The sequence below is a fragment of the Acinonyx jubatus genome, chromosome A2 (genome assembly GCF_027475565.1).
Source record: "Acinonyx jubatus isolate Ajub_Pintada_27869175 chromosome A2, VMU_Ajub_asm_v1.0, whole genome shotgun sequence".
Lineage (NCBI taxonomy): Eukaryota > Metazoa > Chordata > Mammalia > Carnivora > Felidae > Acinonyx > Acinonyx jubatus.
The window spans coordinates 21,697,015-21,712,762 of record NC_069383.1 but is presented as its reverse complement, the minus strand read 5'-3'; the positions used below and the strand labels follow the sequence as shown (position 1 = coordinate 21,712,762).

The 15,748-nt window shown below is 35.7% G+C and overlaps 1 protein-coding gene across 4 annotated transcripts in view; it reads left to right on the top strand.

Annotated features, from left to right (window-relative positions):
- MKLN1 (muskelin 1) overlaps positions 1-15,748 on the top strand; it is a 372,917-nt gene that overhangs the window by 256,881 nt on the left and 100,288 nt on the right. For 3 of the 4 annotated variants that reach the window (XM_027075496.2, XM_053218071.1, XM_027075495.2), the window contains 2 exons: positions 2,768-2,877; positions 5,477-5,669. In XM_027075496.2, the coding sequence (XP_026931297.1) occupies positions 2,768-2,877; positions 5,477-5,669 (303 nt within the window). Of the gene's footprint in view, positions 1-2,767; positions 2,878-5,473; positions 5,670-15,748 lie in introns of those variants that run through there. The other variant, XM_053218072.1, reaches the window with a different exon arrangement.

Below are 15,748 nucleotides of genomic sequence, written 5' to 3'. Positions count from 1 at the left end.
TTCTTTTGTTTGAGGTAACCGCCATGCTTTGGTATACAGTGGAAGTGCTTTATGTGTACTTGCCATTTTGTCACACAGAATATTAAAAAGATTTGTCCTTAATGTTAGGAATTTATTAAAAATTTTTATTGTGTCATCAAAGACATTCTTAAATGAATTGTCCTTTAAAAATTGTTTTATTTTAAAAAATAAAGAGGGAGGGAGAGAGAGTGAGCAGGGAAGAGGGGCAGAGGGAGAGAATCTTAAGCAGGCTCCACACTCAGCATGGAGTCCAATGCGGGGCTTGATCTCACAACCCTGGGATCATGACCTGAGATGAAATCAAGAGTCGTATGCTCAGCCGACTGAGCCTGAGCCACCCAGGTGACCCTGTACTTTTCTTTCCTTTAAAAATTTTTTTTATTGCATTTACTTGTTTTTGAGAGACAGTGAGACAGAGTGCAAGCGGTGGAGGGGCAGAGAGCGAAGGAGACACAGAATCCAAAGCAGGCTCCAGGCTCTGAGCAAACGTTCAGCACAGAGCCCGACACAGGGCTCAAACCCATGAACGTGAGATCATGACCTGAGCCAAAGTCAGACACTTAACTGACTGAGCCACCCAGGCCCCCCCTCCCCCATGCTTTTCTTTTTAAACATTTTTTTTTTTAATGTTTATTTTTGAGAGAGAAGGAGCACAAGTGGAGAAGGGGAAGAGAGAGAGGGAGACACAGAATCCAAAGCAGGCTCCAGGCTCTCAGCTGTCAGCACAAAGCCAAATGTGGGGCTCGAACCCATGGACTGTGAGATCATGACCTGAGCTGAAGTCGAGCGCTTATCCAACTGATGTAGTTAGTATACCTTAGCTCCTGAGCCACCTTGGTGCCCCTGTATTTTACTTTTTTTAACTGCAAGTATATGATGGTGAGGAATACAGTGCAGTCTCTACTGTATCAAGAATACTAACACATTTTCATGCTACTGCTTTTCATGGCACTGCTGATGTGTCGGAAGTTATACTCACCATTGTCTTTTCACCAAGAGTGCAAATGTCAGTACAGTTAAAAATGTAATGATAAATAATGATAAAATCTTAGTCTTATTATAAACAATGGTTTTGACCACTTGGTACATCCTGAAAAGGTTGCAGGGGTCCCCAAGACACAGTGGATCATATGTTTAAAACCTTTACTTTGTTCTGTCATTACTGAAGTGAAATGTTACCTTTATCCTGTGGTAGGTAAATTCCTCTGAATCTTGAGATTTTTGGATATACTTTTCTGCTTCAGTAATTTATCTTCCTTTTCCCCCACTAATATCAAACTTATAATTACTATGTATTTTTAGAAAGTTTATTTTCTTTTGGATATTCTTGTGTTACTCATTTTTTAAAAACCAATTTGTTCAGTTACATGACAAGAGATAAATGAATATTGGGTGTCTGGCTGGCTCAGTCAGTGGAGCATGTGACTCTTGGGGTTGTGAGTTCGAGCCCCACGCAGAAATTATTTATAATCTTTAAAGAATAAAATGGATATGTACCATTGAGACTTTGATTGAGATTACATTAAATTTATAATTGAAGGGAACTGAGATGTTTACAACATTGAGTTTTTCCATTTAGGAACGTAGTATGTCATTTCGTTTTTTCATTTCTTAAGTAAAACTCTGTATTTTCTTAAATAGATCTTGCATATTTTAAACTTTCTTCTGAGATATTGTAAGTTCTTTTGGCCGTTTTAAATAGGACTTTTTCATTGTATTTTCTAGTTGGTTATTATAAGTAGAGGGAAAACTGATTTTCATGTTTACCTTGCATACAAACTTAAGTTTTCCTGTTGAATCTCTTGAATTATTTAAGAAGATAGGTTTATCATTCTCAAGTGTTAATATTTTTTAATTTGCATTTTTTTTCTCACCACATTTGATAAGATCTCCCATATAGTGTTGCATAATAGAGATAATTGGGCTTTGTCTGATTCCTGACTTGAGTGGCAACATGTAATGTTTCTCCGTTAAGTTCAGTTTTTGAGGCCTTTGATATTAAAAAAAAATCTAGCTTAGGTAGTTTTATTTTGCCTTCTATTTCTTATATATTAAAAGGGTTTTTTTAATGAATAGGAAATGAATATTATTAATTTACTCTTAGCACTATTTGAAGTTATCAAACACATTTCTTTTTTACTTTGTTAACATTGTGAATTATTAATATAGCTTCTGTTGTTAAACCATCCTTCCATTCCTGCAGTGAACTCCCATTTGGTTACAATGAAAACCTGGTAGAATGTTTCTGCAACTTCTAAAAATTTTTGAATATATAGTTAGCTGAGATCAGCCTTAAGTTCTTTTTCTTCTGGTTTTTGTTTTCAGGGTTATGCCACTTGTTAAGTAATTGAACTTTTGATCTCTTTTTGTGTGTTGATATAGTTTAATTTATATAGTAATTATTTGTTTATTGTGGGTTTGATAGAATTTGCCTACTTAGTCATCTAGCCTTGTCCTGTTTTTAGAGGGGTAAATAAATGAGCACTTTAAACTTATTTTATAGTGTTTTTATAGTCAAAGAATCCTCTAGATGGCATGATTCATATTTTCTTTATTTTTATTTTTGTTTTAATTTTTTTTACTGTCGCCCCAGCACCTAATAATACAGTGTTAGGCTTCTAGAAAATGTTCCGAAAATTTGCTGAATGAATTTTAATAGGCTCGAATAGTGATTTTACTTTGCTAACGTTTTATTTGAACTATGTTAATTTTTTTTTCTTTTTCTTTCTTTTTTATTTTCACAAAGTTCCACTCTTATCCTGGGGACCCAGCTTTAACTTTAGCATCTGGTATGTTGAACTTAGTGGCATTGATGATCCTGATGTAGTACAGCCCTGTCTCAACTGGTATAGCAAGGTAGGACTGTGCTTTAAAATCCTGATTTTATGTTTCTGATTCCTGTAAAGGGAGACATGTGTCAGTCTTTTGTCTTCATTGCTATTGAGAATAATAATAACTGTAATGCTTAATTAACATTTATTATTTACATTCTGCCAGCTGCTAAGAAATCTTTATGATGTATTTAATCATTACCACTCTGTGAGATAGGTACAATTATCATCCCTATTTTATAGATGATGAAATAGAGCACCGAGAGTTTAGTATCTTACCCAAGTCCACACAATTGTATAGTGCCCAAGCCAGCATATAAACTCAGATGGTCTGGCATTATGTTACTACCTGTCTGACCCTGAATTTTGTTTTCAGCCTATATTGATAGAAATATTTAAACACAGTTTTTAGTGGACTAGCGTTGATTCTATATTGGTTTTATAATACATTACTCCATTGTATTTGTTGAATAAAATAGGCATATTTTCTTTTAAAGAATTTGAAATAGTTTTTATAAATATTATGATCTTGTGCTTATAGAAAGTATAAGAATTATATTTAGCAGTTGTATTCATAGACTATTTTATACAATAGATGCAGTCTGAAAAATGTGAGTTTAAATTATTGAGGAATAGATCTGGGTTTTTTGCATACCCTTTATACTTTGTTTTTTGTTTTTGATGTATATTTATTCGACTCATGACTTTTTGGGGGGTGGGGCTCTCTTGTCAAGAAGATAATAAAATTTTAGTCCAATCACCACTTCCTGTTATTTTTATTTTCAAGTAGGGGTGAACTGATCTACTCCTAGAAGGTTGGGAAGCAGTGTAGATTCTTAGGTTTTTAGTGTAGAATTTCAGCTTTTTTCTGGTTAGTTTAATTGAGGAAGTCTTTGACTAATTTATTTTTGGCATTTGATTATATTCAACTTAAAATTGATGCCGACTTTTAGTATTTTCTGTATTTTTCATATATTCTTGGATTCCCTGTCATACTGTAAGTTCGTTCAAGGTAGAGACAATATTTTTAAATATTAAAAATCACCTTTACAGTGTTACACACATAATAGTACATACGTAACATCTTCTAAATTCTGTTGGTTCTTTTAAAAAATAATGGTTAAATTTCTCTGTTACTGAATAAAATTTTCCCTTTAGCCTATGGTGTGTGTGTGGGTGTGTGTGGGTGTGTGTTTTCTTTAACATACTCACACAAATCTCTTGATATTGTAGGAAGTTGCACATTTCACCTGTTCACCCCCCAGCCTTGTGGAGAGATTATATTTGAGAGCATAAAATTGTTCAGCCTCGTTCACTTTTCAAGTTCTCTGCATTTATTATGAACCTCTAGAAATTAGATAACTCTTCATCCTCTTTGAGTTTTAGTGTTTTTCTTAAAGCATTATAATTCTATTATTTCATAAATTTTCTCCTTCTATGTATCTGTATACAACTTGATAGAAGACTTAAAATGTGGATATGACTCACATTCCTAAAGGCAACATGATTGAAAGGTATCACTGTTTAGTATGTTTCTTGATAGTCATGATAAATCTTTATTTAGAGGCCAAGGGTAATAAATTAATAATGTAAAGTTAGTTTGGATAAATAATCTTTTGTTATTTGAAAGGAAAATCATGGTTAACTGTAATACTTAAGGAAAGATATTTTGACATTTTATTAATAAAAAAATCAGCCAACTGTAAGCTTATTTGTGTTTCAAGTCTTATAAATCTTCTAAAAGGTAGTATTATTTTTTGCCTTATTAAAGAATAATGCTTATAAGAAAATCATATTTTTGTTTGGTCATCATGCATTGCTTTTTTGTCATTAATTTTGTTAACTTAGGAAATTTGTGGAAATTTCATAAAGTATTCTTGAAGTTACTTTTTCAAAAAAATCTGAGCTTGTATTTTTGGCATTCATCCTATTAGAGAGTTAATAAACTCAACATTCTTTTTGGATTCTAGTTAATTGAGATGTTTACTTTATAGCTATTTAATAGATAAGGTAGCCAGGCATGGAAAAAATTATAAAATTTAAGTAATCTCTTTCTGAACATTTTGAGGCATAAAACCTGTTTGTGAATTTTGAAATATATAAACATTGGATAATATTTGCTTTTCAAGTAATAACTTATTACTAAGAACCAAGAACAAAAAGCGTGATGACTTCTGTGTATCGTGTAATGGTTTCTGTGCTTTCAGTACCACCATTGCAATCTGATTAGTAAAAGCTGTAGACGTTATAATCTTGGTAGTCTTCAGTGGTCTTTGATAAACAGTTTTTCTGCTTCTTTTCTTAAAAGTTCAGGCTCAAGGTTTGGTTTCATCTTTTTATATCTTTCAACTTCATGAAATACATACCTGTGGGTATATTTGTATACATTTATCTTTTTCATATCTTTCTGCTATATACTTTGTGACTTTTGGCAAGCGATTACAATGGACTAAGCTTTAGTTTTGCCATTTCAAAGTGGGAATGATAATGATACTAATGAAGAGTGTTAGTACAGTGCTTAGCACATAGTAAACGCTCACTTTAGGTTTGTTGTCACTTATGATTGCCTACAGTAATAACTAAGCAAATCTCTTCTTTTCATACTTTCTCTTGTGTTCCAGTAGTACCGTGAACAGGAAGCCATTCGCCTTTGCCTAAAACACTTTAGACAACACAACTATACAGAGGCCTTTGAATCGCTGCAAAAAAAAACCAGGATTGCCCTGGAACATCCCATGTTAACAGATCTACATGATAAACTGGTGTTGAAGGGTGATTTTGATGCTTGTGAAGAATTGATTGAAAAAGCTGTAAATGGTATGTTATAGACGTGTAAACTTAGTTTGGTTATTAGAGTGACTTCAAGTATATACAAGAAACAGTTTTTTTGAAAAGAATATAAGCTTATGCCAATTATTAGTTTACTTTTTTCCCTGTCTTTTCATTCTGTAAAGATTGTTAGCTTGTTGAATTATGTGCTTCTTTTATATAAAAATAGGTTCATAATGAGACTTGAGAAACAGAAAAGAAACATATTTGAACTCACATATCTAAATCTAAGTTGCCATCTTAGGAAACCGTGGAAGGATGCATTTCTGAATGCTAACATTGACTAGCACTAAACAATGTTTAAAAAATTGCTTTAAATGCTACCTTCTATGTTAGAGGCCTATTTATTCCTTTATGTATTTTTGTTGATATACAATTACCAATTTTAATGGCATAATTTGGCATAATGGATAGTTGGATATGCCAAAAAAACATTATTAGTTGAAAGCTATAATGAATTAGGAGATTTGTATTGGAAATATCTGTGTGGTATGGATGCTGCATAATTGCTGATTTTCTTGGGTGGTTTGTAATCTGGTTTTGAAAGAAATGTGAATATCAGAACACGATATACTCTCCAGAGGTAATTGTTTTGGATGATGGCACCTATTTGAATATTTAAAGTCTTATGTTTTGTTATTTTCTTTTATTTTTCTTTTATTTTTTTATTTTTAGCAGGAGTGTGTGAGAGAGAGAGGGAGAGAAGGAGGGAGGGAGGGGGAGAGAGAGAGAGAGAGAGAGTGAGAGAGAGAAAATATTTTTTAAGCAGGCTCCATGCTCAGCACCAAGCCTGTCACAGGGTTTGATCCCATGACCCTTAAGAGATCATGACCTGAGACAAAATCAAGAGTCAGACACTCAACTCACTGAGCCACCCTGGCAACCCTGTTTTGTTATTTTAAAAAAGGATCTCTGTTATAGAATGGCATTCTTTTAAAAAATCTCCCACTAACTTTCACAGTGACAAAGAGCAGAATACGTGCTTATGGTATAATAAAAAACAAATAAACATTTGGTCTTTGTCTCCTAAAACTATTGGAATTTGGTGGAGGGATAAGAGTGTCTTAGATATTGAAATGACAGGTGGCTGGGGTCCCTAGATAGACTCAGATTTCTAGAAACACAAACCACGTGTGCAGAGGGCTAGAACTTTCAGCGCCACCCTGAACTCTGGGGGAGGGGAGAGGGGTCAAAGACTGAGTTCAGTCACCAGTGGCTGATGTTTTAATCAGTAATGCCTAGGTGGTGGAGCCTATCCCCCTCCCCCCCCCCCCAAAAAAAGAAAAGCCCTAAACATTGAAGTGCCTGAAGAGCACATGGAAAACACACACACACACACACACACACACACACACACACACACACACACTCTCTCTCTCTCTCTCTCTCTCTCTCTCTCTCTCCCTCTCTCCCTCTCTCCCTCCCCCCCCCTCTCCCCCCCTCTCTCTCTCCCTCTCTCTCTCTCTCTCTCTCTCTCTCTCTGGTTTTATTATCAGTCCTGAAGGGGGTTGTGGGAACCCCAGATTCGTATGCAGTAAATCAGAAGTATAAGTGGCCTGGGACTTGCAGTTGGCATCTGAAGTGGGGTAGACTTGTGGGACTGAGCCCTTTCACTTATGGGGACCTGTTGGTAACTTCAGGCAGATAGTGTCAGAATTGAAATGTTGGATACATCCCATTTGGTGTCAGAAAATTGGAGAAATGGTTGGTGTGAAAAAAAAACCCCACACATTTGGTATCAGAAGCACTGTGAGTAAAAACAGCTCAGTGTTCAGTATAAAACTTGTGGAATGAAATTTGGTGATTTTTTTAATAGGGAGAAAGAAAAATAGACTTTCTCAGTTCTGTGCTTTCATATAGTTTAATCTTATTGCTGTTACCATTTGTTATTAGATGCTCATTTATCAGATAGGTTGAATATTTTACAACTGAAGAAAATGGAACCAGTACAGCCTACTTTGAGTTTATAAATTTTAAATTAACTTAAAATGAATTGCTTTTGGCTTCATTGCTTTGTAATAACCAACTTGTCTCTTAGCTTTATACATTGTTAGGGCTTATTTATATTTATTTGGTAATGATTCTTGCAAATAAATGATTACTGTTTGGGGTGAGGTAGAAGGGGGGAAGGAACTAGGGAGCAGATTGGGAAGAAAAACATTTTTCCCATATTGGTAATAGAATAAACATTGGAATATAAACAAATAGAATATGTATGATTATTAATCTCTTCCCAAACCATTCAAATGCCACCAGTGAAAGTATAAATGTATGTATGCCATTTTTAAAAAATCTTTATTTATTTTCAGAGAGGGAGAGAAAGAGCATGCGTTAAAGCACGTGCACACATGAGCAGGGCAGGGGCAGAGACAGAGGGAGGGAAAGAATCCCAAGCAGGCTCCATGAGCCCGATGCTGAGCTCAATCTGGGCTTGATCTCACAAACACGTGAGATTATGACCTGAGTCTAAATCAAGAGTCAGAAGGTTAACTAACTGAGCCACCCAGGCCCTCCTATGTATGCCATTTCTGAGAATGAGGAAGTCATACGTGCTTTCATGGTTTGTTACTTTTGTTTCAGATCTTTAAGGCATGTAGTATTTTATTAAGGTAAATAACAATGACAACAAAAGCAACTGGCAACTTTATGCTATGACTAGGCTAGAAACAGTTATATTTAAAAACTGTGTCTTTAGGAGACACCTGAGTGGCCAGTCACTTAAGCATCCAACTCTTGGTTTTGGTTTAGGTCATAATCATGGTTCCTGAGATGGAGCCCTGAGTCAGGCTCTTCACTGACAGCTCAGAACCTGCTTGAGATTCTCTCTCCTCCCTACCCTCTCTCTGCCCCTCCCCTGCTCATGTGCTCGCTCACTCTCAAAATAAACAATAAATTTAAAAAACTAAATAAAAACTGTGTCTTTATAAATATACTCCTATAAGAGAAACTGTTAAAACTATGTGAAACTCTGATACTACAGAGGCTTATTGGCTCTAGGAAGGACCCGAGTTTAGGGAACATTGGTCATAACTCTGTTCTTGAGACTTAGAGCTAAGTCATGTTTTTTGTATTCCTAAACTGGCTTGGAACAGTATTTAGTTAATAAACATTCCTTTCAGGGTTGTTCAGTTGCTGCTGACTTCACTGATGATGATTTGTTGGACAAATAAGGAAGTAAACACTGAAGAGTTTTTTGGCTTGTGTTCCACTAAAAACATAGAGAAGGGCAAGAAGTTCCTGTTTGCTAAATAGGAAAGTTGAGAGAATGAAAAGCATTTTCTCTGAAGCATCTTATAATGGATGAAACAAAAAATGATTTTTCGTATATATTAGCATGTTCTTCAAGTATGGTATTTTAAGAAAGTGTCTAATAGGCTTCCTAGTTGTTAGAAACATCCCTGCATTTAACAGAAGACCATGGAGGCGGGGAAGGGGGAAAAAAAAGACGTTAGAGAGGGAGGGAGGCAAAACATAAGAGACTCTTAAAAACTGAGAACAAACTGAGGGTTGATGGGGGGTGGGAGGGAGGGGAGGGTGGGTGATGGGTATTGAGGGCACCTATTGGGATGAGCACTGGGTGTTGTATGGAAACCAATTTGACAATAAATTTCATATTAAAAAAAAAGAGAAAGAAACATCCCTGCATTTACATTTAATTTCATGACAGGTGATTCCTGAACCAATTAATGCCACTTTTTTGTTGACAGTGTCCGGGGAAAAGGTAGAGTCCAGTGATTATGGGCAAAAGTAATCACCTAGGAACAGGAACTCATCACTTTGCAGTGTTTATCTTATTTCCTCTTGAAATTAAAGTTTGCTTTTGTGAGGTAAGGGAGTGATAAAGTTTAGTAAAGTTTAGTAAAATCAAGTTTAATAAAAGGGTCCAAAAGTTTCAGCTGGAGGTCTTTATCGTCTTCCCACTTTCCCTCCTCTTCTCCCTTGTCTTTCTCCTCTTTTATCTGTTTCTTCTCACCCCGTGGTTTACGCAGTGGTGGTTAATTATGTGGCTGGCCTGTTTCCCTGTCAGCATTTTTTTTAAGTGAGATCTCTAGGCTTGTTGGAGTTTCTAGCCTTTGTGGCAGGGTTTTTTTCTGTTTTTTTTTTTTTTTTTAATTTTTTTTAACATTTATTTATTTTTGAGACAGAGAGAGACAGAGCATGAACGGGGGAGGTTCAGAGAGAGAGGGAGACACAGAATCTGAAACAGGTCCCGGGCTCTGAGCTGTCAGCACAGAGCCCGACGCGGGGCTCGAACTCACAGACTGTGAGATCATGACCCAAGCTGAAGTCGGACGCTCAACCGACTGAGCCACCCAGGCACCCCTGTGGCAGGGTTTTTAACTACAGATCTAGTATTGTTAGTGGCTATAGGGCTGTTCATATTCTATGTATCCTGAGTGAGCATAGGTAGTTTGTGTCTTTTTTTTAAGTTATTTATTTTGAGAGAGAGAGAGCTCATGAGGAGGGGAGGGGTAGAGAGAGAGGGAGAGAGAGAATCCCAAGCAGGGTCTGAGCTGTCAGTGCAGAGCACGACGCGGGACTCCATCCCACAAATCACGGGATCATGACCTGAGCTAAAACCAAGAGTTGGACGCTTAACTGACTGAGCCACCCAGGCGCCCCAGTGGTTTGTGCCTTTTAAAGGGCATGCCCATTTCTTCTAAATTAGTGCATTTATTGGCATAAAGTTGTTTATGCCTTTATGGCACCTTTATGTCTTATTTTTTATAGTGGTAATTTTTGTCTTTTGTATTTGTCTTTTTTGTCTCAGCAGTCTGGCTAGACATCTATTAGTTTCACTTTAAGAAAACAGCTTTTGGTTTCTTTGTTACCTCTCTCTCTCTCTCTCTCTCTCTCTCTCTCTCTTCTCTCACCCCTGTGTGTGTGTGTGTGTGTGTGTGTGTCGTGTGTCCGTGTGTCCGTGTGTCCGTTCTGTTTCATTGATTTCTACCTTTATTATTTCCTTTTTCTTCTGCATAGTGTAGGTTTAATTTGCTCTTCTTTTTCTAATTTCTTACAAATGAGACCCGAGGCCATTAATTTGAGATCCTTCTTTACTAATACAAGCATTTAGTGTTAAAGAATTTTCTTTTAAATGTAGTTTGCTCCCTGGTGAGTCAGATACTGCCCCAGGTTGAGTTGTTGCACAAAGAAAACTGTAGCATAGAAGGAGATCACAGGGGATGGCTTGCTTCCAAAACTGTGACTCCCAAAGAGGGGATAAATGGGTTCCTTTTGTTTAGGGTTAGGATGAATATTTAGATTGGGAAGCCTTGTGATCTCTTGTAGAGAAGGGCATAAGGTCATCATGTGCCTTAAGGAAACATGCCTACACCCAGATTGTATGGATTGTATGTCATGTAAATGAAGCCGAGTCTCCTCTTTGGGCAGAGGTTTTAGTATTACAATGAGGTAAAGGTGGTTGTGAGTCATTCCAGAGGTCACCCCATGGTCCTTCTGCACGGGAGTTGGGAGTTTAGCTGAAAAGGTCTGGGTGGTCTGAGCCTGTGGGGTCTTGTCAGGGCCCTTGCCATCACCTCATGAGTGGTTTCAGGTTTCATTTGCCTGAGTTAAGAGCTAAACCAGAAAGAAGAGCTTAAGGAAAAACAAGACAAATGCCTGTAAGTACGAGCTGGTGGGTCTTGGGATCCAGACAGTGACATAAACACTGCTAGCTGTATATCACAAATTCTGCTTTGTTGTGTTTTCACTCCTGTTCAGTTTAAAACACGTATGCATAATGGCACACTTTTCTTTCCAACCCTCCTTATGCCTTATTTTGTTCTCTTGTGCTTAATCTTTTGGTCAGGATATCTAGTACAAGGGTGAGATGACATAATGATAGTGGATATCCCTATCTCAAAAGAAATGTTTTCAGCATTTCATTGCAAAGTATCTTACTTGATCTGGGTTTTGGAGCTTCTGTATTAGATTCCTAGATTGCTAAGAGTTTATGTTATTAATGGGTATTGAATTTTACCACTTTTTCTCTATCTTTTGTGATACGACTTTTTCCTCCTAAATTCTATTAATATGTGAAATCAGTGATTGATTTTCTAATGTTAAACCTCAGATATATTTAACTTCTCATTTCTCAGATAAGCCTATCTTCCTTATATAATTTTTGGTCTATTTTGGACATAGATGGACTAATGTTTTGTTAGAATTCTTCCAATTATTTTCATTAGTAAGATTGGCCTTGTAATTTTTACCTTTCTCTTCAGGTTTAGCATCATTGTTAAACTGATGTCACAGAAAAGGTTGAGCTAAACTTTTCTTCCTGTAATCTGAGTATGTGTAAGATTTGAATTCTTTCTCATGTGCTTGGTAGAACTTGTCATTATGCTCTCTGTGCTTCAAAATTGCTTGAGGAAATACTTTTGTCTATCAATTCAACTTCTTTAAATGTAGGACTGTTCAGGGTTGTTTGGTTGGTTGAGTGTTTAACAAGATATCTTTTTCTAGGAATTTGTCAGTTTCACTTAAAATTTCAAATTTGTGGTCATGAAAATATACATGATATCCCCTTGTTTAATGTTTTCAGGACTCCTTGAAATGTCTCTTTTCATTCTTTCTGTTTCTCATTTATGAATTCTTTTTTTCCCCCCATCACTCTTACTGTCACCAGAAGCTCAAGTATATACTGGTCTTTTGAGGAAACCAATTTCTGGTTTGTTGATTCTTTCCATTATTTCTAATATCTTCGACTTATGCTCTATGTTTAATGTGTCTTCTTTCTCTCTTTGGCATTAATTTGCTGTCTTTTTATAACTTACTGAGATGCATGCTTGGCATATTAATTTCCAGACTTTGTTATTTTCCCATGTATGCATTTAAGGATATAAATCCCCCTCTACTTCTTTTTTAGTTGTGCTATGAAGTATTTTCATTTTTGTCCAGTTCAGTAATTTCATTATGAAATAATATGGCTCTTTTGTGAGCCATAGTTAGATAGAAATGTAGTTTTGTTTTTAATTTCCAAATATGTTATGATTTTTTTTATTGTTGTAACTGATTTCTGGCATGAATGCATGTATTGTATTTATAGGATTTATTTATAAACTTATTTATTTATAAATTTATTTGTAAATTTATTTATAAATACAGTATATATTTATAGGATTCTAGTTCTTTGAAATTTGATAAGACTTACTATGGTCCAGTCTGTTTAATTTCTATAAACATATCATACATACTTGGACAGAAAATGAATTCTTTATTTGTTAAGGCAATTTTCTATATATGCCCAATTGGTCCAGTTTGCTAACCATGTTTCATAAATTTTCTTTACTGAGAGTGATTTTATCTGATTCTCTCAGTTACTAAGAAAAATATTAAACTTTCCAGTGTGATTTTAGAATTGCCTGTCTCTTATAGTTCTGTCAAACTTTGCTTTATAGATTTTGAAAGCCATGTTTCTAGGTATATATACATATTAAATTCTTTAATTTTGAATTGAATCTTTTATCATTATGAAATGTGTTTTTATCTCTAGTGGTGTTTTTGCTTGAAAAGGTATAAATTGTCTTACATTAAGCTTTTCATTTGCTGTTTGCATAACATCTATTTTTACCTTTTATTTTCAACTGTTATATATCCTTTTGTTATTTTTATTTTATTTTTTATTTTTAATTTTTAATGTTTGTTTATATTAGAGAGAGGGAGCGTGTGCACGCATGAGCAGGGGAGGGGCAGAGAGAGAGGGAGACAGAATCTGAAGCAGGCTCCAGGCTCTGAGCTGTCAGCACAGAGCCCGATGCAGAGCTCAAACTCACATACCATGAGATCATGATGTGAGCTGAAGTCAGATGCTACGAGCCACCCAGGTGCCCCTCTGTATTCTTTTTTTAAAAGAAGGATTTAGTTTGATTTAAAAAAAAAATCTGCCGTCTTTTGATTTGAGCATTTATTTACTTCGTATGATTGAATTATTGGTAAATATATAGTTTAATCTTACCATTTTACGGTACATGTTTTGCCGTATCTTTCATTTTTTGGTTGTCTCTTCTTTTGCTTTTAATCTTTTCATTGTTTTTCTTTTTGTTTTTATTTTTTTTTTAAGTTTATTTATTTATTTTGAGAGAGAGAGAGCGCGCACACACAGGTGGGGTAAGGGCACAGAGAGAGGGAGAGAGAGAACTCCAAGTAGGCTCCATGCTGACAGTGCAGAGCCTGACATGGGACTGCAACCCAGGAACTGTGCGACCATGACCTGAGCCAAAATCAAGAGTTGGATGCCCAACCGAGTCACCCAAGTGCCCCATTTTTTTCTTATGTTTGTTTGGAAGCAGCATACTCTGTTTATCTAGACTGTATGATTAGTCTAGAAATTATACCAAGTACACATATTTAACAGAATTCATCAGTACCTTTTCCCTTTTCCTGTACTAGAACTTAGTGAATTTTCAACTCTCATCTATTCACCTTCCAGTTCATATGCTATTGTTGTCCATTATTTTGATACCATATTAAAAGACTCTGTAAAACTCAATTTTCAGCCAGTGTTCATTAAGTTTTCCTAAATATTTACTAATTTTTTTGTTCTTTGTTGATGTTTGCATCTTTGATCTTATATCTAGGATCAGTTTTCTTCTGCCTTAAGCATATCCTTTGGAATTTCTTCTAATGTAGGTGAACTCTCGGTTTTTCTTTGCTTGAAAATTTTATTTCTTTTCTTAAAGGATATTTTTGCTGAATATGGAATTCTAGGTTGACAGTATTTTTTTTTCTTTTTAAAATTTTAATATTTTTAAATATTTATTGATTGATTGATTGATTGATTGATTTTGAGAGAGAGAGTGAGGAAGGGTCAGAGAGAGAGAGAATCCCAAGCAGGCCCCACGTTGTCAGTGCACAGACCAGTGTGGAGCTTGATCTCACAAACTGAGATCATGACCTGGGCCAAAATCCAGAGTTGGACGCTAAACCTATTGAGACACCCACGCACCCTGAGGGTTATTTTCTTCAAATACATTTTGGATATCAGTCCACAGTTAACTAGCTTCCATTTTTCCTATCGAGAGTGTACTGTAATTCTCAACTGTTGCTCCTTGGAATGTACTCTTTTTCCTTATGGCTGTTTAAATATTTTATTTTTGTTTTAGATGATTTTATTTTATTCTTTTTAATTTTTTTAATGTTTATTTTTGAGAGAGAGACAGAGAGACAGAGAGAGAGAGAGCGAGCGTGGGCGGGGGAGGGGCAGAGAGACAGAGGGAGACACAGAATCTGAAGCAGGCTTCAGGCTCTGAGCTATCAGCACAGAGCCCAGTGCAGGGCTTGAACTCAGACACCATGAAATCAGACCTGAGCCGAAGTCGGACCCTCAACCGACTGAGCCACCCAGGTGCCTAGACTATTTTTTGTAGTTACGTTAAAAGGGCAACGCCAGTGTGGCAGCCCTGTTAACTATTGTGTATTTTGGTTTTCTTTTAGTCAAATATATGTTGCCTTTGTCATTCATTTCTTTCATTTTCTCATTTATCCTTTTTAAATGCACATTTACTTTGAAGTTTTCAAATTTCTCTAAATTCTTGATCTCCTTTCTATAAGTGGGGTTTTTTCTCCTTGCACTTTGGCCTTCATTTATGTGATATTTTTTTTTTCTTCCTCTTTACCTTCAACTCTGACAATTCATGTTTTATTTCCTTTTATCGTTTTACTGTGTCTTTTTCAACTGTTTACATCTCTTAATGTTTTATAGAGAGGGTTGTTGCTTAACTTTTTTACATCCATAGAGAGGTATTTGGTTGTTTTTATCTACATCTTCCTGTTGAATCAGATTCATTTGCCACTTTAAAAAGTTTCTTTCTTCCTTTTCCTTTTTATATCTTTGTATGAAACTTGAGTTGATTATTCTTGAGTAGTACTAATCTTTAAATGAGGTGAGTTTTTCCTAACTATTTTAGGGAAGTTCCTGTGGGTCAGGAGATATGGCTGTGTTCCAGGATAGCAAGATTTTTCCTTATGATACTTCTTTTCCTTTCAGGTACTGTTTCTTCTCAGCAGTACTCATCATATAAAATCTCTCTTTTTTTCCCCCTGATTGCTATCCAAAATGTTGCTTC